A 19,332-nucleotide genomic window follows, 5' to 3' on the forward strand; every position below is an offset into this window, starting at 1 on the left:
AGGCAAGCAGGACTACGGCAGGGTGAATCATGGGGGACGCCCTCTGGGGTGAAAAAGCTCCCTGCACATGGAAAGCTAGTTCACCAAGCTTCTAACCTACCTTACAATGTTATTATGAGGATAAAATGGAGGAGAGGATAACAATATAAGCCACTTGGGGTCCCCAATGAGGAGAATAAGCAAAGAGATGGTGAAATTTTTCCTGCGGATCAGCTTGCTACTTGCATTTAGTTTTATTAGGAGTATACAAAACTGGAATCCACCCCCTGCAATCGGAAGTGGCCCAGTTTGTTCTACGTCCATTGTTTGTTATTTGTTTATTCACCAAGCTTGTATGTAGCCTTTCTGTCTTAACAAGGGCCACGAAGTCAACTCACAACTTAAAACATACAGGATAAAACAACATAATAAAAACCATTGCAATCTACACCCTCCAAAATACGTGTAATTAAAATATCACACAAAACATGAAATATATATGAAAGAGTTGGTTGGAAAGGTTCATGTGAACCAGACCTTAGACTGCCTCATAATGCAATGAGAGCACCAGGTTACTTTTTGCACAGAGAAATGCTAATTCTGCCAGGAAATCCGGTATCTTGCAATGGAAGCGTTACTATTCTCCTTTAAAGTCACAAAACTGTTTATTTAAAATCATTTGGACAAACAGTTTTCTTGACCATGTGCAGGGTACTTTTCTGCAAAGGGCACATGCTTTTCTATCCACTTTAAAGTCACAAGACTGTTTATTTCTAAGCATGTGCCCTCTGCAGAAAAATATCCGGCACACGGTCAAGAAGACTGTTGCCTCAATGATTAGAAATAAACCAATCTTGGGACATTTCCTGTGTAAAGATTTATAGCCTGGATGCTACTTCTCTTCTGGCGACCCAGTAGTGTTTGCAAGGCAAGAGACTAATAGAAGTGGTTTGTCATTGCCGGCCTCTGCGTAGCAACCCTGGCCTCCTTGGTGGCCTCCTATCCAAAGAGCAAGCAAGGCTGATTTGCTTGAGCTTCCCAGTTCTGACGCCTATCCAGGTCGAAAATGTGACAAAGAGAGCTTTAGTGCGCGAAAATTCACGCTAGAATAAAACAGCCAAGATTTCTACTGTCCCTGCCAAAGACTAACACAGAATTCTACATTGTTGTTTCCTACTGCAATCAAGAGACGCCCGCAGTCTTTTTCGCGGATCGATTGTGCGGTTCGCGTCTGCAATCGAGTGCTGATTCGTCTTCGGAAGGCTCTTTTTCCCCCTCGCTTTGCTGCGCAGTCGCTTTGGAGAATCACGCCTTGTCAAGAGAACCGGGAAGTGTTTGCAGGGCTGTGCTTTCTCCGCTGCCGCAGGTGAGTAATTCCTGGATTTCCCTTTGATTTTCCAAGAAATCGATTTTTTCATAAGGTCACCATGGGAAATCTCAAGCAGATTTCGGTTGCCAACCTCCCCCCATCCCGCCCTTGTAGCAGGGCTCCTCTTCTATAGCTTCCCTTCCAGAATTTCATCTTGTGCAAAGTCAGAGGCTCCGAATAATAGCATTGGGAAAGCGAAACACTGGAGATTTCCTCTGCCATTACCGACGTTAACTAATTTAGTAAAACTGCGAATGGTAGTTGCAATGTGCTGTTTAAAATGACATTGACTTGAGTTTTGCATAATGAAGCTTGCAGTTGCAAAGGCACTTTGCTGGGAGTGAGCCCCGTTGAATAACGGGATTTATTTGACGTTATTAAGATTGCCGTTGCAAAGAGTAAGCCCCTTTGAATAACATGGGAGTTGCTTCTGAGTGGGCCTGCTTAGGGCTGTTCCCTAAGGCCCCTTCCGCACATGCAGAATAATGTACCTTCAGTCCACTTTCACAATTGTTTGAAAGTGGATTTTGCTGTTCCGCACAGTAAAATCCAGCTTCAAAGTGCATTGAAAGTGAATTGAAAGTGCATTATTCTGCATGGGCAGAAGGGGCCTTAGTCTCTCGGTGGGTCACTTTCCCCATTTGTTTCCTGCATGTGATGGAGCCTCCCCAAAAGTGTTTACTGGTTTGAAAACTTCCTGTTGATATTAAAAGTGCCATGATACTACGTGGAGAGAAATTAAAGGGCCCTGGATGGCTCAGGGACCTCTGTGGATTTGAACTTCTCTCCCTTGTTTCCTTTGGTGGCTTCACTTTTTCTAGTTGAATAGGGTTTTTTTATTAGAACTTTGAAGTATTATTTATTTACAGTCGTAGCCCAGCAGTAAAAGGAATTTTTTACATTGCATCCTACTCTATAAAATAGGTATTAGTACTTAACTTGACAACACAGAAAAGAAAAAAAGATCACAAAAAGTACATTTACCATAAGGGCTCCCAATTTTGTCTGCACCATTAACACAAAAATACTTGCAACTTTAACGTGGGTGTAATTGAATCTTTACAGTTAACTATTGATAATTATCACATTTTTCTTTATTAGGTCTTATTTTGATAACCTACAATTATCCCTTTCACATCACTGGGGGTAGGGGCACACCCCCCCCCCCCCCCCCCCGTGATCTGGAAATCTGTGTAAAATATTTTGACCTTCCTTTTATACCAGAGATTAAGTCTGTTTTTTTCTTTTTCTTTTCTTTTAATTTAAAAAAGAAATTATGTATATTTGTGGCATTAAAAGATACAACAAGTTGATGTTATAGAATACTATACATATATTTTATGCATTTCTGAGTTTCTAAACTTTCGTTGTGTCATTGGCTGGCCTTCACATGTTGTCTGTGGCTTCCACACAACTCCTCCAACATTCCCATTAATTTCTTATGCTGACCCGCACTATATCAAAACCATGATGAGGGATGTGGAAGAGATAACTGTAATAACCTTCAAAACCAGTAGTCATAAAAAAAAATTGGTTTTACTCAAATAATCGATCAAGGGTTCCAGTTATCCAAAAACTTAGATAAATTCTTTTCATTAAGTAACAAAGTGAGTTGGGCCGTCTCCACCAACTCTAATAACTTTACGTTGCTTTGCTTTTTCTGTGGGTTCATAGCAGTTGAGCTTGTTCTTAAACCTTGCCTAGTCAAGTAGTTCAACAAAAGACTTGAGGGGTTTTTTAAAACAAAACTGAGATCTTGTTGCTTCACTGGTCTCTTTACATAGTCACTCCCTTAGTGCTGAAAAGAAAGGGTGTGTGATATTGTAGAAAAAAATTAACTCTAGCTGGTTTTTGTTTATTTTAGGATGAAGGGTGGTTGATATGTCACTGAAAAAAAAACTTGTTCAAGTTTTTTGTGAAATGATTCCACAATTAGGTTTGATCTTTATGCAGTGACTGTTAAAGACAAGGAACTGCAAAAAAAACCCCAAAAAATTTTCTGGGAACATTTGATGAGCAGAATTTCAGAAAGTCTGTTTCAAACTTTGCTTAAGTTGCAATCCTAAGAATGAATTCCTGAGAATAAACCCCATCAAATAAAATGGGTCCCGTTTAGGATTGCTTCTTCAATGTACCATCTTCCTTGCGGCCCTGTGTCAGGACAGGAGCTTCTGCTATCTTCAGAGCTGGAATTTACCACAAGTTGCTGAATAGGTTGGTGTGACTTTGATCCAGGAGCTTTGCTTTACAAATGAAAATACCAACACCAATCTGTGTCTCCTTCCTCCCTCCCCCCTCCCATGTAGATGGCCATATATAAACAAGACAACGCTCCTGAGCATTTAACTTCAATAGGTCTGGTGTGACAGTCCATACTTGCTAATCCCCTTTCTATACATACAGAATTCTACTTTCCTTTATATATGTGGTCACTAATCCATAGTGTTTCTTAGATGCCGGGCTATCTACTGAATGCAGTTTTCTTTGGATGAGGAAGTACTGAACATTTCTGATGTTTTCTGTAATATTTCTAGAGGTGCACTCTAGTCCATGAAGGTTTATGATACAGTAAAATCCTGTTAATCTTTAGGACCCCAAAACACTCCAGTATATTTGTAAAATTTGTTTTATTTACAAATGCACGGGCAGAGTGTAACTGGAGGTAAAGAGGTACCCCTGCAAGACAGCCGATGTGCCTTGTCCTTTCAGAGCTCTGGACAGAGACTGCACCTCAAAGCTGTTCAGTTTCAGCAAACTCACAGCTCTCTGTTTCTTCCCTTCTGTCATTTCTCCTGGACGGAGGTGAATTATTAATTTAGGATGCATACATAGCCATTCAAGGTATATTGACTTGATTTTGTCCCATCCTGGACTCTATTCCAGAACCACCACAATTAAGAGAAAACCACAGTGATAGATTAATTCATGGTGATTAGATGGCAGAGTCACACCATGCAACCTTTTGAATTTGAGGTTTGGTTTTGCAGGATGCCGGAGCCTATTTTCTCCAACTGTGGGTTCTTCCTGAAACTGAGAAAAATAACCGTTAAGGGGAAGAATAAGCTGAAGAACTGCATTAAAGAAAATGGCGGGCAGATAACATTTGCAATAAATGATAAGGTAACTCTTGTATTGATTTCTGGGCAGGTCAGTTGCATGTGAAGGGGAAGCTACGTGTCCCACAAAGACTTGAGGCGCAATATAGATAGATAGATAGATAGATAGATAGAGAGAGAGAGAGAGAGAGAGAGAGAGAGAGAGATTGATATATATATATATATAGATTGATTGATTGATTGATTGATTGATTGATTGATTGATTGATTGATTGATTGATTGATTGATTGATTGATTGCGTTTTTTATACCGCCCCACCTCTGAAGGGCTCTGGGCAGTGAACAACAGATTAAGCAACATACAATTAAAACCATTTAAAAGCACAACAGTCAGCATATAAAAACAACATCAGCAATGAAATCCTTATTAAAAAACCTTCCCAAAAAGGGGGAGAAGAGGGGTCCCATAGGAGATAAGGGACCTCAGCACAGGAAACTAGAGTAGAGGGGGGGGGGCACATCAGCGGCCGGACACTCTTAAACTCTGACCCCGTTTATTGTGGTGTAAGTTTTTATTAATCAAAGCCTATGAAGACTTTTGTCACAGTACAGTTAGTCTTTAAAGTGCTGCAGAATTGCTAAGAATTCGAAATTATCAGCGGCCCCAAAGATCGAAGGCTGGAGAATCAGGATGTACCAGATTATGGATGCAGATAAATTAACCTGTCAAATGAGAGACTCTCCAGACAAATTCAAGAAGACCTGGAGGAATTATATAGAATATCTGGATATTTCTTTATAGTAACCAATTTAAGAACACAAGTAATTTATATAAACAATTTTTAGCCTGAATAGATTTAAGTAATATAAGTTTTCAGTAAAAGATAATCTGTAAAGGTAGTAGTTAAGAGAAATGGATAAATTTTGAATAATGATAAATAAGAATATATATAGTTTAGGATAGATTGATGGAGGAAGAGAAGTGAAATTAACGATACCACAAGAACTAGATATATATCATTATGAAGACAGCTGTTGTGGTAGAAGAATTAAGCAGAACAAGTAAGTGGGAATAACAAAAGGTGGGAATACCTACCTTATATTAATAGAAACCTTGTTTAACTATGTTACTTTATATCTCTTCTTTTTTTCTCTTTTCTTTTTCTTGTTAAGTTGATTATCTTTTTATGTATTGATTTTATGTGCAATTTTAATAAACTTAAAAAGCACTGCAAGGCTGTTTAGGACATTTCACTAGCTGCAGTGGAAGGAGGGGTAATTTAAATAGGGGGAGTGGGATTGTGTCAGTTTGCTCCACCACTCTATGTGTTCCATATGCTTTGCAAACGAGTTCTGCAAAATTCTGCAATTCTGCATTTTCAACAGCTAACTCTCGTTTAATTTCAGTGCACTCATGTTGTCACCGATGATGCTGACGTGCTCAGTCCTGTCCACCTGAAAACCATCCAGAAGAAGCAGCTTCCCATTGTAGATGTTGATTTCATTTGGGATTCAGTTAAAGAAAACAGACTTTTACCGCTTTTTAGCTGCGAGACCACCAAGACATTGGAAAGTACACCTGGTAAGAGAAGCTCTTTGCGGACTAGTGTCCTTGATTCAAAAAGTCATTGCGCTTACAAATAAACTAAAAAAAATATTTCTGAACAAAATGACAGGAGCTACAAACTGGCTATCCTGCCCGCTTTAGAGGTGTGCGGGCAGCCCGGAGAGCTTTCTCTATAGTGGTGCTTACACTGTGGAATGCCTCCAGAGGTTTGCCAGTCACTGGCCCCTTCCGCACACGCAAAATAATGCGTTTTCAAACCACTTTCACAACTGTTTGCAAGTGGATTTTGCTATTCCGCACGTCTTTAAAGAGCACTGAAAGCAGTTTGAACGTGCATTATTCTGCATGTGCGGAATGAGCCACTGATTCTCTTGGAGTTTCGGCATCTGGCGAAAACTGTCCTCTTCACCTGGGCATTTGGCTGACTCCCTCCACTGGAAGGGGCCCCTGAGGTGTCCATACACCCCTCCCTTTTTGGTGGGTGGGATGAGTGCTTGAGATTTTAGATTGTTTTAAGGTTTTTAGGATGGAGTTTTATTATGATTTTACCTTTGTTGTGTGAGTTTTTATATTGTTTTTATTGTAACCCTCCCTGAAACCATGCTAAAGGGTGAGGAATAAATGTAAATAAATAATATGTCCTGTCATTTACTGTTTGGAACTATACTTGCTTAACTTCAATAATTCTTCAGCATCTGGAGTTCTCATGCTATTAACAGGGTCCCTTTTAGATGCTTTTGAAAGATGCAGCTGGAGCATTGGGGTTAATTTATTGATCATTTCATGCTTTTTCACACTGCGCTTCAAGCGGAATTAAAATGGATGCTCTGCACGGTACTTTCTGTAGATCTGTATTCCCCTTAAAATGTGACATTGCCCATCCCCAAGGGCAAGATTCTATACATTTACTTGAAAGTTCACCCTCTTTAGCAAATTGTAACTGCCCTTTTAAGTTAGCTGTTGTAGATTTTTTGGGTTTACGTGATTGTGGTTTGTTTTACGGAAACACAACATACTATGACATGCCTCTGAAGATGCCAGCCACAGATGCGGGCGAAATGTTAGAAGCTAAAACCACCAGACCACGGCTACACAGCCCAGAAACTCACTACAGCCAGTTGATTCCAGCTGTGAAAGCCTTCAACAATACATTGTCCCTTTAAGCTTATTTCCCAACCATTTCAGCTGCTCAAAGTTAGATTCCCTAGCATCCCTGAAATGGAGCCTGAAATCCCTGAAATGCCCAGTTCATAGAACCCTGGAGCTCATTATATGCTTAAGTGGTATCATTTCTAAGGCAGAAAAGGCCTTAGTACTTTTCACAATATAAAGCAGAGACCTGGAATACTCTCTTAGTGTAGTGACTGAACATCCCTGACGTATTTTTCACTTTTTATACTTTTTCACTTGCTGAATATTCTTCTTGATTTTGAGGGTTAAAATATACAAATATGAATGTAATGAGCCCTCTGGCAAACTGATGGGAAATTGTTGTTGTAATGATAGATGTGAAGATTGTCTCAGTTTGTGAGGATGACAGTCAGAAGACAAAGGACTGTGATAAAAATGGCCCATCCTACAAGAGCGATCCCATTGACAGCAGCAGCACAGATGAACTGAGGTAATTTGGCTGATCCTGTTATTTAGAGAACAAAGCAAAGCCCTGCACCAAGCGGGTTGGCTGAGATTTGAACTGGTATCTCATTCAGTTTCTTGATTGCTATGGCGTTTAATGTGGATTTAACGTTGTTTAAAGTAGATTTAAGTAATGTGCACTTTTCACATTATTTGTTTATTTTTTTACAGAAATAAATTCTGCCTTTCTGCTCTCAATAAGGGCCACCAAGGCAGCTAACAATTTGACATGTAGATGGTGAAATCATATTTTAAAACCATTAAAATCAGCCCCCTTCCCAAACACCCATCATTAAAACAACTAAAAATGGGCTTAAAATACAGGCAAAATGTAATAAAGTTGGTTAGGAAGGAGCACTTATTGAAGAAATAGTCTCTAGCCACTGGTGGAAGATGGCAACAGAAAGGGACAGACAAATCTCTCTGGGGAAAGAGTTCCAAAGGTTTGGTGCCATGACCAAGAATGCCCTCTACTGTGATGCCACCTGCCTGATTTTAGAAGGTGGGGACACCAGAAGTAGGGCCTACAAAGGTGACCATGATGTTCAGGTAGGTTCATAAGGCATCAGGTTAGGAGCAATCCACCTATGGGGACATGGGGTATCCATTTAGGCTTGATACAACACTGCATCAGGTGGTTCTTTAGGTATGCTGGTCCCACACCAACTAGGGCTTTGAACGTCAACACCAGCATTGAATTGTGCCTGACAACAAATTGGGAGCCAGTGTAAATGGGCCAAGACTGGAGTGATATGGTTCCTTTGACTTTAACATCCTGGCTGTAGCATTCTGTACCAATTGAAGTTTCCAAACACTTCTCAGTGGGAGCTCCATGTACAGCACATTGCAATAATCTAATCAGAAAGTAATCAGAGTATCCACCAGGAAGAGAAAAGGAAAAAAGGACTAAGGGAAGCAAGGACAGCGGGGGCCAGGTTGATGGAAATTTATCGTACCTGTCTTCAACCATAGTCTTTGAAGAATTGTTCTGTCTTACAAGCCCTGTGGAACTGAGATGTCCCACAAAGCCCACGTCTCATTTGAAAGAGCATTCCACTAGGCCAGGGGTCTGCAACCTGCGGCTCTCCAGATGTTCATGGACTACAATTCCCATCAGCCCCTGCCAGCATGGCCAATTGGCCACGCTGGCAGGGGATGATGGGATTTGTAGTCCATGAACATCTGGAGAGCCGCAGGTTGCAGACCTCTGCACTAGGCCAGAGCCGAGAACACTCTAGCCCTCATCGAGGTCGGCCAGATAGCTTTAGGGCCAGGGATCACTAACAAGTTGTTATCCATCGAACAAAGTGATCTCCTGGGGGTGTATTTGGAGAAGCTGTTTTTTGTGGTCCACGTCTAACCATAGGGCAAAATGATATATTTAAATGTTGGCTTGTTTAAGATTGACAACTAAATGATTGTTTTTATGATTTTACTGTGTTTGCTTTTTTCTTTGTGAACCACCTTGAGCCAGTTTCTGGAGAGACACGTGTATTTTCCTTAAAAGTGGGCATTCAGAAGAATGCATAGGAGAAAAATTGTTCTCCCTCTTTTACAGAGACTTAATAGGGGAAATGGGCAACTGAAGTTTTCACGTTATGGAGGTAAATAACATTGCCTGGTAAATGAAGTCCCATTAAGACTGTTACAGGGCAGGATATTTTTTTTCTTCAGGCTACTGGCAACCCTGGCAGATAATTAAAACTGAAACTTTATTGTAGCAGTTGGACCACCAATTTTCATGCTGTAGGTTTAATTGCATTCCTTAACTATGCAGAACAAGAGCCAGTGTGGGGTAGTAGTTACGAAGTCAGGCTCAGACCTGGGAAACCCAGGTTTAAATCCCCACTTATGCCTCGGAAGCTTGCTGGGTGACAGTGGACAAATCACTTGCTCTCAGTGTTGCGGCCACTTTTGGGTCACAACTTGAACCCCAAAGTCAAAAGGTGCCAATAAGACTCCAGAGGCAAGATAATAGATAATAAATAAGGGGGAAAGGTTTTATTTCATTGCAGAAAGGAATACAAAGAACCCCAAAGCAGTTACAACATCAGCGCTGACCGGTATTTGGATGGGAGACCTCCAAGGAATAGCAGCATTGTGACGCAGAGATGGGCAACCTCTGAACATCTCTTGCCTTGTAAACCCTGCGGGGTCTCCATAAGTCAGCCGTGACTTGATGGCACTCCTAACAATGAAGAGTGATTCCTTGTATTTGGGTGCTGTGTGGTTTCCAGGCTGTATGGCCGTGTTCTAGCAGCATTCTCTCCTGACGTTTCGCCTGCATCTGTGGCTGGCATCTTCAGAGGATCTGATGTTGGGAAAGCAAGTGGAGTATATATATCTGTTGGAGTGTCCAGGGTGGGTGGAGAAACATTGTCTGTGACACTCCAACAGATATATATACTCCACTTGCTTTCCCAACATCAGATCCTCTGAAGATGCCAGCCACAGATGCAGGCGAAACGTCAGGAGAGAATGCTGCTAGAACATGGCCATACAGCCCGGAAACCACACAGCACCCAAGTGATTCTGGCCGTGAAAGCCTTCGACAATACATTGATTCCTTGTATTGTTTCAGATCGCGGTCAAATAATGATGAAAATATTCTTTATTTTCCTGAAGACTTTGAGGTTGCTAAGTATGACATCCTTGAAAAGGTAAGAACTTTTTTGCTATTTTAATGTAAAGTGTCTGATTTCAGCCTTGGCAGGGGTTCCACTAAACCCGTGTTGGCGAACCTATGGCACTCCAGAACCTATGGCACTCTATGGCGAACCTATGGCATTCCAATAGGCCATGCTGGCAGGGGCTGATGGGAGTTGTAGTCCATGAACATCTGGAGTGCCATAGGTTCGCCAACACTGCACTAAGCTGACCCTAAATAACATCACAGTCTTAATGTGCCATGAAGGCTTAATTTATTTGCAAATTCATTGTGGCATTAGCTTATGTGAGACAGACAGTGCAGTCATAAAGACACACTTTCCTGGGAGTAAGCCCCATTGAATAGACTTGAGTAGGATTCTAAGTAGACTTACTTAGGATGGCTTAGGATGCAAAATACTCTCAACAAATCATAATTGTCTCTGATTTTATCAGTAAAGGAATCTATTGATGACCAGCTGCCCTCTCCCCAGTGTTATGTTTTGATGACGATGCTACTACTGTGTGGGATGTAGCTGACTTAATTACTTTATCTGAAAGGGATTTTTGATTCAGTGAAATTATAATTGCGTAACAGGCCAGTATTTTAAAATGAATGTTTCACTATATGATAGGCAGCTCAACAGAGTGAGTTACATGTGATTGGCAGATACAAGTTGGAAACTAATGAAAGCACAATTTCTCCCAGATTTCAGCACGTGGTGAATACGCTGTTATTGAACTTCAGTGTGCTTTACAGCATTGTGATTATCCTTTCAGCATATGCACACATTATAGCGTGTTGGGTGGAGTCAAGGTAGGTTGAGATTTCTGTCATGGTCACATGTTAGTTTCTTCCTTCAGTGGTTTCAGTGCAACATTCAACACACTGTGGTAATCGCTGTCTCCTATCTGCATCCCTAGCAGTAATGATTAGGAAGGAAACATAGTACTGTGTTAGGACAACTGCCGTTCACCATAAGGATGTGAACTGTAAACCAGAGCCTGTATATTGTTGGAAGTGGCAATGTTTGGAGTACAAACTGGAAGAAGACCCAGCAAGGGGGAGGCAGGTGGTCAGCTAGGTAGGGCTTGAGGTTAGTGACCTTTCCATCTTTTTGTGTTACCTCTTGTCTATCCTTAGACGGATACTCTCAGGTCAAATTTCCTCCTTTTCAGAAGTTAAGTATTCCTCTCTTTCCTAGCTAGTAAGGTGACAGCAGGCTAACTTTATCCTCTCTCCTATCCGAAATGTAGTTCCCTAATAAACATTTACCTTTTAATTCCTTTTAATCTGTGTGTTGACACCTCTCTGTGGAGTAATCTGCCATCATATATTAGTTATTAGCACTGTTCAGACATTCTAACTAGTTAGAACAGACATATGTTGGGGGAGGGAGCAGGATTGAAGGTGCAAATTCCACCTCTGTTGTATGTATTTATTGGAACATATTTCTGTAGCCTGTATGTGTACATATATATACTCACTGGCTCAGTATATACATTCCAGTAAAGTAAATACATTCCAGCATGTATTTTGGATGGGCAGAATTTAGCACCACAATCCTGCTTCTCCACTCCATCCCAGTAGAGTACTGAATTAGAGTATATGACAAAAGCCATTGCATTCATTTTTATTCCATTCACATTCCATTCCTCTGCTTATGCCACTATCACATCACAACCCATGAACTGCACCCCTGGTACTAAAACCACCTATTATTATACCTGGTACACAAGATAAAACCGGCGCTCTCTGACCCTGTCACCTCAACCCGCCCCACCTCCATTTCTGAACTGGGGGCAGGCTTTCACAAGGCTTTTGTAGTATTGAAACACTGTTAGGATGCTGTGCTTATATAATGCCTGACTCATAAGACCATAGAGGGGTTCTGTTTGGATTAGGCCAGCTGGTCCATCAACTCCAGCATCCTGTTTCACACTAAGCCAAATTGGTAATTCAGGAGGGGCTGTAGCAGGTTGGGGCTCTTATCATGCCTATCTTCCTGCCTACCTCCATTGCAGTAGTACTCTATTGACATAGTTAAGTTAGATCCTAGACATTCAAGCTTCAAAGCACCATTGTAGATTGAAGTCACAAGTTGTTCACATTCAGTGTGTCAAAAGCTCAGCTGTTCAGAATCAAGTCCACATAATTTTAAACTGGCTTGAATGCCACTGACATGACTTTGGTCAAAGAAATAAGGAAATGATACTTCAGTGAATATGCTCAATTTTATTGTTGCAGGACCCTGGCTCCTTAATAGAGCTACCATTCAGAGTGTTTCCTGCTTGGAACAGGCTTATGTGCCTTTCAAACCACAGCTAGTTATATCATAGCTCAAGATAAACAAGAATTTATGTGACAGAATGATTTCTGTGAAATGTTTGTGCCTTGTTACACAGGATCAAAAACGATTCACACCAACGAAGACTTCTGAGGAGGCCCGAAAAGCCTACGAGCTTTGGACTAAAGAACTGAAGAAAGCAGATTTTGAATTAAGACATGATTTTCCACGTGAAGCAGAACATTTAGCTTCAACAAAATTACAAGAGGTTAGTGTAGTTTTTAATTCTTGTCCAATTTACATTAGTCTTTAGATCCAGAAGTATGAGGCTTCTCTTCAGCTGGAACATCATTGGTACAGGCCTGTTATGCACAACGATGACTAAGAAGATGACTGTTTTTTTCTTTTGGGGTACCAGAGTCTGTAATCCAGGGGTCCCCAAACATGGAGGCCACTAACACCTTTCCTGTTGCCCAACAAATGCTTTTAGAAAGTGGGTTGGGCTAGGTAGAGCTTTTATCCAACAGGGTTTCTGCTTGGTTGTGCAGATTAAAATACATCCTGTTAAACAGAGCGGCTGCCTGAAATGTTGAAGAAGTACTGTTAGAGATATAAATAATCTCACTGCCTGACAGTTGTGGTTGCCTCTGTCGCCGGTGATAGCCACTTTGTGACTGTGCCCACCACACTGTGTCAGAATTCCATAAGTGCCTGCAAGGTGAAAAAGATTGGGAATCCCTGCTCTAATCAGTCACATTCTACTTCCTTGACGTTGGAATTGGATAAATTTGGAAGAACTGCATGCAGAATGAGCTAGGTATGTTTGTGAGATGGGACATATACTTTTTATTTCCAACGTTATTTTTTACAAATGTTTTATGAGAAAAGGGTGAGACAAACAAAAAGGAGGCTTTTTTTGTAGGAGAAAAATATCCTTTTAAGAGAGGCTTAATGTATGGAAATGAGCAGTTGAAGTTTGTCATGGCAAAGTGGTAAATAACAGCACCTAGTCAATAATCAATTAAGCCTCTGTTAAAGGAGGAGGAGGAGAAGTTGTGGTTGTTTGGATTTTATCCCCCCTTTCTCTCCTGTAAGGAGACTCAAAGGGGCTTACAATTCCCTTCCCCCTCCACAACAAACAGCCTGTGAGGTGCATGGGGCTGAAAGAGCTCCAAAGAACTGTGACTAGCCCAAGGTCACCCAACTGGCATGTGTTGGAGTGCACAAGCTAATCTGGTCTCCCAGATGAGCCTCCACAGCTCAAGAGGCAGGGCGGGGAATCAAACCTGGCTCTCCAGATTAGAGCGCACCTGCTCTTAACCACTACACCACACTGGCAGGACAGGACATTTTTCTCCAGGCTTATTAGCAAACCTTAGATGGCTCCAAAAATGTGTTTTAACCACTGAAACTGACTGTTGCGTCTTTATATAAAATTGTTTATTTAATACAAATTTCCATTTAACAATGATTGCTTTGTAGTGTCTTGATCACTGTGGTATGTTGCAGATGCTTGTAGTAGAAGCCATCAGTTGCAGCACCTTGTCTGAAGAAGTTGGTGTATTTGTGGAACTGATCTGGGCAGAAGCACTTGGGCTGTTGAACCACCTGTTACTTAAACCAGTAACCACCATCAGCCTGAATGATGTAAGGCATCTCCTTAAAATATTTGCTCCTTGGGAACTATGCACTCTACTGAATGTTAACAGTCGTGCTATGCCAAGTGAACGTATTTTCCCTTTCTAGATGACAGTATCCCGTTGGGTTGGGATGAAACCTGGAAATGGGTTAACTCAGAGGTGGGATCCAGCAGGTTCTCACAGGTTCCCGAGAGTAGGTTACTAATTATTTGTGTGTGCCAAGAGGGGGTTGCTAATTGGTGATTTTGCCACCTGATTTTTGCCTTAGTTATGCCTCTCCTCTCAGCAGTAGTGCGCAGAACTTGAAGCAGTCTAGCAGGAGGTGCACTGGTGTGCGTGGCAGTCTGCGCCTGCGTGCATTCGTTTCCTGCCCAAGGACCGGCGCAGCGGCTGCGTCCTTGCCACAGCCCCAGCCAGGAATGCCCTACCCAGGAATGCCTGGTCATGCTCCCATCGTGCCCCGCCTAGCCCCATTGGCGTTACGCCACAGTTTGAATCCCACCACCATGGGAACCTGTTACTAAAATGTTTGGATCCCACCGCTGGGTTAACTGCATAAAGAGCAAACGGTTATGCTCTCTTTATACTCTTCTGTTCTGGCTACAGCCTTCTACAAGCGCATTCAGTTCCATGTAGGAATACGTTCTTGTGCTATGATCCAATGAGGCTGTGGGATATGTGAGATCACTACAGCCAAATGGTCAGGACTGGTTATGTTGGTTTTTCCAACACAATTGTTGCATTTCCAGCAAGCATACTGCTGATTGGGCGAGAGAAGACCACCGGATCATTCTTTCCTGGGGGATGCCACATTCCTGCATATACTGAAGACACATGGAATTGGGCCATGGAGAAATGAGCTGAGGAGGCTCTTCCATGCCTTCTCTCGTTACAAGGCCCGGATATAACCTGGACGCACATGCACTCAGTGTGCTTATTACGCACTTCTATTCATTTAATTTTTATTTTATGGGGAACATTTCTATGCTGTCTTTCCACCCAGTTTGGGGGCCCCAAAGGCTGCAAACATTAAACACACTGAAACTTTTTAAACATTTCAGACATTAAGAAGCATTTAAAGTACTTAAAACAAATGAAACATATAAACATATTAAACACACACAAACAGGGAGGAGGGCTAATAAGGGTTTGTGAAGAAACACCAAGCCAGTGTCTTCACTCCCTGGCAGAAGACAACAAACAAGACACTTCAGATAGGGAGGCCAGCTGAAGCTGGGACTCTGAAGACGATGATGGTGGTTGGGTACGTTCATATTCAAGTAGGCCATCCTTCTGCACCATGTGGTGCATGGTCATTGCTCCTGTGCTTCATGGGCTCCATTTATCTTTCATCACAATAATATTGTCATGCAGCGATCACCTACACTAGTGCTTCAGTGCACAGCAGTCACTGTCGTGATTGTCAAACCGAACACAGCTGCACCCACCAACAGGCAACTGCTGGATACTGTTTATAATGTCATGGGGATAAGTGACACACACACACACACCGTTCTCCCCATCCTGGTGCTACTTTGTGAATTGTTCATATTTCTGAACATGCTTTAGTGGCTGCATACTCCCTTGCTGTATCAATCCTGCATACTCTGTTTCTCCGAAAATAAGACATCCCCTGAGAATAAGACGTAGTAGAGGTTTTGCTGAAGTGCTAAATATAAAGCATCCCCCGAAAGTAAGACGTAGCAAAGTTTTTGTTTGGAAGCATGCCCGTGGAACAGAACACCAAAGCATGCAGCTGTGGAGCGGAAAAATAAGACATCCCCTGAAAATAAGACATAGCGCATCTTTGGGAGCAAAAATTAATATAAGACACTGTCTTATTTTCGGAGAAACACGGTAGTTTCATTTTTAAAGACAAGTATCAGAAGCAACATTTCTCTCCCCGAAGCAACTCTTTGCTATTTTGTGAACCTTTCCATTTTCTGGGTACTTGAAGGATGTCTTCAGAGTACGTGCACATACCTACCTTGATCTTTTTTAAAGGAGTAAGCTGCAGCATTACTGTTCTTCTTCCATGCATCCATTCAGGCTTGCTTTGTGCAGTAATATCTTTGAATTACTGATTTGGGGACAGCAGCAAAAAAGCCAAACTGTGGCTGTGATGTACTTTTGATTAGCTGAAAGGATGCGGCCTTCCTTTTTTGAGGGAGCAGTAAACTTATTGGCTAATAAAACTCTGGAAAATCCTGTGGTTTACTAAGGTAACGTTAATGTCACCAAAAGGGTATATTTTGATAGACGAATGTGTGCCGCTCTTGTTTAAAAAATGTAAACCAAGCACCATAAACAAAATATCTTATTTTCTCAACAGGTGAGCAAAGCAGAAGGCATCCTGCTTCAGGCCAGGAAGGCACTGGATGAAGGGAAATCTCGAGGAGAGCTGACCAAAGTGATAGCGGAGTTTTACAAAATAATACCTCATAAAAGTGGGTTAGACTATAATGTTTGCAAAAAGCTGTTGTCCAACAAGCAGGATCTCTGCCAGGTAACTTTTAGATAGGTAACCAGCATTTGATGGCTGTTTTCAGTTTCAAAATACTTGTAATCAGAACCACAAGTGGAATGGGTTTCATAGTGGTGAAGTATTCTTTCACTTTGAAGCATTATAAATTTCTAATGTTCAAAAATGTTCATGAACTTTGGCCAAGATAACCAGTGTGAAAATATTGACCAATCAAAACACTTATTTCCTAATAGTGGATGCATCGAGTCCTTGGTTTGGGAAATCTTGTTTGTCAGAGAAAAACCATAATCAGCCACTATTTTTATATGCTTTCTAAACTGTTCTCTTTCTTTTTCTGATTTTGTTAAAACAAACTTATCAGACCTACTTTAGATACCTTTTTAAATATCATTGTGTGGCATCTTGTATATTTATGACACTAGTACATTTTAGCCTAATTGTAACTGTACCTAGAAACTGAAAGCCTCTGTTGTCCATTATTTTTATAGCTAATCAGAGACATGCTGAATGTACATGAAATAAATATGTCAAGTCCTAACCTGCCATCCCTTTCCAAGTACCGGGCTTTGGGGTGCAAGGTAGATCCTCTGGATGGAAATAGCGATGAGTTTAATAAAGTTAAACAGCAAGTTATCCAAAATAACTTCAGGTAAGTTTTAATGCCAAGACCTTGTTTCTAGTGTCATCGTCCACAGGTTCTAACAGTACAATTCTGTGCAATTAGTACAGTCCAGGCCCATTGCAATGAATTGGCTTAAACAGATGTAACCCTCCTTAGGATTTCACTGTTAGTTCTTGTTTTTTAAAAGCTATTGTTTGTAACATAAGTTCTGAAAGACTTGTCAGAACCATTTTTTTGAAATGCACAGAGCAGGAAAATTCAAATGAGCATTAATTTGCTTCATTCCCAGGTGTTCCTGGTATACTCCTTCTGTAAACATCTCTGCCCTAACCTCTGCTCCATTAGGATGTTAAATCACATTTGTGTTTTTGTAGTAGATGGCATTGAAATTAATTGGTAGTAGGTGGCATTGAAATTAAAATGTGCCTCCTGGGAAAATTCATATTCCTTTTAAATGTCTTTTCAGTGAAAGTCCCATAGAAGTTTTGCAGATATATAACGTCAGCAGAAGAACGGAAACAGCTGCCTTTGAGAGTGCTCTTGGCAACGTTCAGCCCCTGCTCCATGCTTCGTCTCCATGCAATTTTGTTGGCATTCTGTCTCGGTAGTGGCTTGAATTACATTCTTCCCAAAGTTTTGTGCCTGCTTCTGTCCTCTGTATATTTTTGATGATGAATGGGAGAATGCAGTGGCAACTATCTGCTCCCTTCATGGTTTTCTGGAGAGAGATAAAAGGTTTTCCTAATTAATAGCCAAAGCAATGTCAAGGTGACTTGGAAAGCGGGACTTGCCCCTCTTTCTCACAGCAGCAGTAGCAAGCAGCTGGAGTGAAGAATTGTGGCCCTTTCTCCCCATGGCCTTCCAACCAGTTCAACTAGTATATGAGCATGAAAGCAGTGAGCTCCAGGTGGGATGAGGTCTTTCATCATGCTCTGTAGTTCTTATTCATTGATGGTGGTGATGGGGGAGAGTGAGAGCAAGTTTAGATTCTGGGGGGCCTTGCCTGCTTTCCCCCCTCCCCCCATTTATCACTGTTGTGGTACTAGTATCTAGAAATTACTTGCCTGTGCGCCGGAATGCTTTACAGCGTCAATCTTTACTTTCCAGGGGCCTCCTCTTGCCAAAGATGGTCGTTGAAGAACATGGCATCCAAAGAACGGATTCTGGGAACCTGGGTTGTGGCATTTATTTCAGTAATTCCATAAGGTGTGGAATATTTAATGACAGTGACCGTTATTTTTATGGTGTAAGGGTAGTGATGTATTTAATTTGGGGCAATTTCACACTGCTCCGTGCATGTTCGAAAGAGAGCATGGTAAAATGCACAGAGCAGGGAGATCCAGGTTTGAATCTCTGCTTGGCCATAAAGCTCATTACGTGGCCTTGAGCTAAACACTCACTCTCAGTTCAACCTTCCTCATGTAGTAACTGTGTAAATAAAATGGGTGGGAAGAATGGGATAAAAATGTAATTAAATATGTATGGGAAGGCCACATGTATCTGTTTCACAGAAAGAAATGTGTATGTAAGAGCAAGTGCAGTATAGTATTTAGAGTTTTGGATTACAATATGGAAGACACAGGTTCAAATCCCCACGTTTCCGAGGAAGCTTTCCAAGTGACCTCAGGCTACTCACATACTGTCAGCCTAACTCACTGGTTTGTTGTGAAGTTAAGATTGAGGAGAGGAGAACACAGTAAGCTGCTTCGAGCTCCCACTGAGGAGAAAGTTGGGATATAAATGAAGTACGGAAATAAATATGCGTATTTGTCACATTATACAGACCAAAAAGGATGGAAATGGTCTTGCATGAAGCAATCTTCCCAAAGCTGGTGGTCCCGAAGCTAGAGAGATCTGGGACAGAGTGGTTCAGAATCGTGTATTATGTTGGAATAACAATGTTGATGTAGCCACCTGAGAAGCAGTACAGTTACAATGCAGTCCTAAGGCAGCATGGTGTAATGGTTAGAGTGGTAGACTCTAATCTAGAGCACCGGTTTGATTCCCCACTCCTCCACATGAGCAACCGACTCGAGTGAACTGGG

At 41.5% G+C, this 19,332-nt stretch overlaps 1 protein-coding gene across 2 annotated transcripts in view; it reads left to right on the forward strand.

Moving 5' to 3' along the window:
• The first annotated feature begins 1,265 nt into the window (after nucleotides 1-1,265).
• The window catches only part of PARP4 (poly(ADP-ribose) polymerase family member 4), a 48,130-nt gene continuing 30,063 nt past the window's right edge, over nucleotides 1,266-19,332 (forward strand). For both annotated transcript variants that reach the window (XM_048494229.1, XM_048494230.1), the window contains exons 1-12: nucleotides 1,266-1,345; nucleotides 4,336-4,468; nucleotides 5,812-5,986; nucleotides 7,478-7,592; nucleotides 10,188-10,266; nucleotides 10,962-11,069; nucleotides 12,659-12,808; nucleotides 14,050-14,187; nucleotides 16,513-16,686; nucleotides 17,154-17,314; nucleotides 17,754-17,891; nucleotides 18,395-18,493. In XM_048494229.1, the coding sequence (XP_048350186.1) occupies nucleotides 4,337-4,468; nucleotides 5,812-5,986; nucleotides 7,478-7,592; nucleotides 10,188-10,266; nucleotides 10,962-11,069; nucleotides 12,659-12,808; nucleotides 14,050-14,187; nucleotides 16,513-16,686; nucleotides 17,154-17,314; nucleotides 17,754-17,891; nucleotides 18,395-18,493 (1,469 nt within the window). In that variant the 5' untranslated portion in view covers nucleotides 1,266-1,345; nucleotide 4,336. The remainder of the gene's footprint in view (nucleotides 1,346-4,335; nucleotides 4,469-5,811; nucleotides 5,987-7,477; nucleotides 7,593-10,187; nucleotides 10,267-10,961; nucleotides 11,070-12,658; nucleotides 12,809-14,049; nucleotides 14,188-16,512; nucleotides 16,687-17,153; nucleotides 17,315-17,753; nucleotides 17,892-18,394; nucleotides 18,494-19,332) is intronic.

This window comes from Sphaerodactylus townsendi, linkage group LG04, assembly GCF_021028975.2.
Source record: "Sphaerodactylus townsendi isolate TG3544 linkage group LG04, MPM_Stown_v2.3, whole genome shotgun sequence".
Classification (NCBI taxonomy): Eukaryota; Metazoa; Chordata; class Lepidosauria; order Squamata; family Sphaerodactylidae; genus Sphaerodactylus; species Sphaerodactylus townsendi.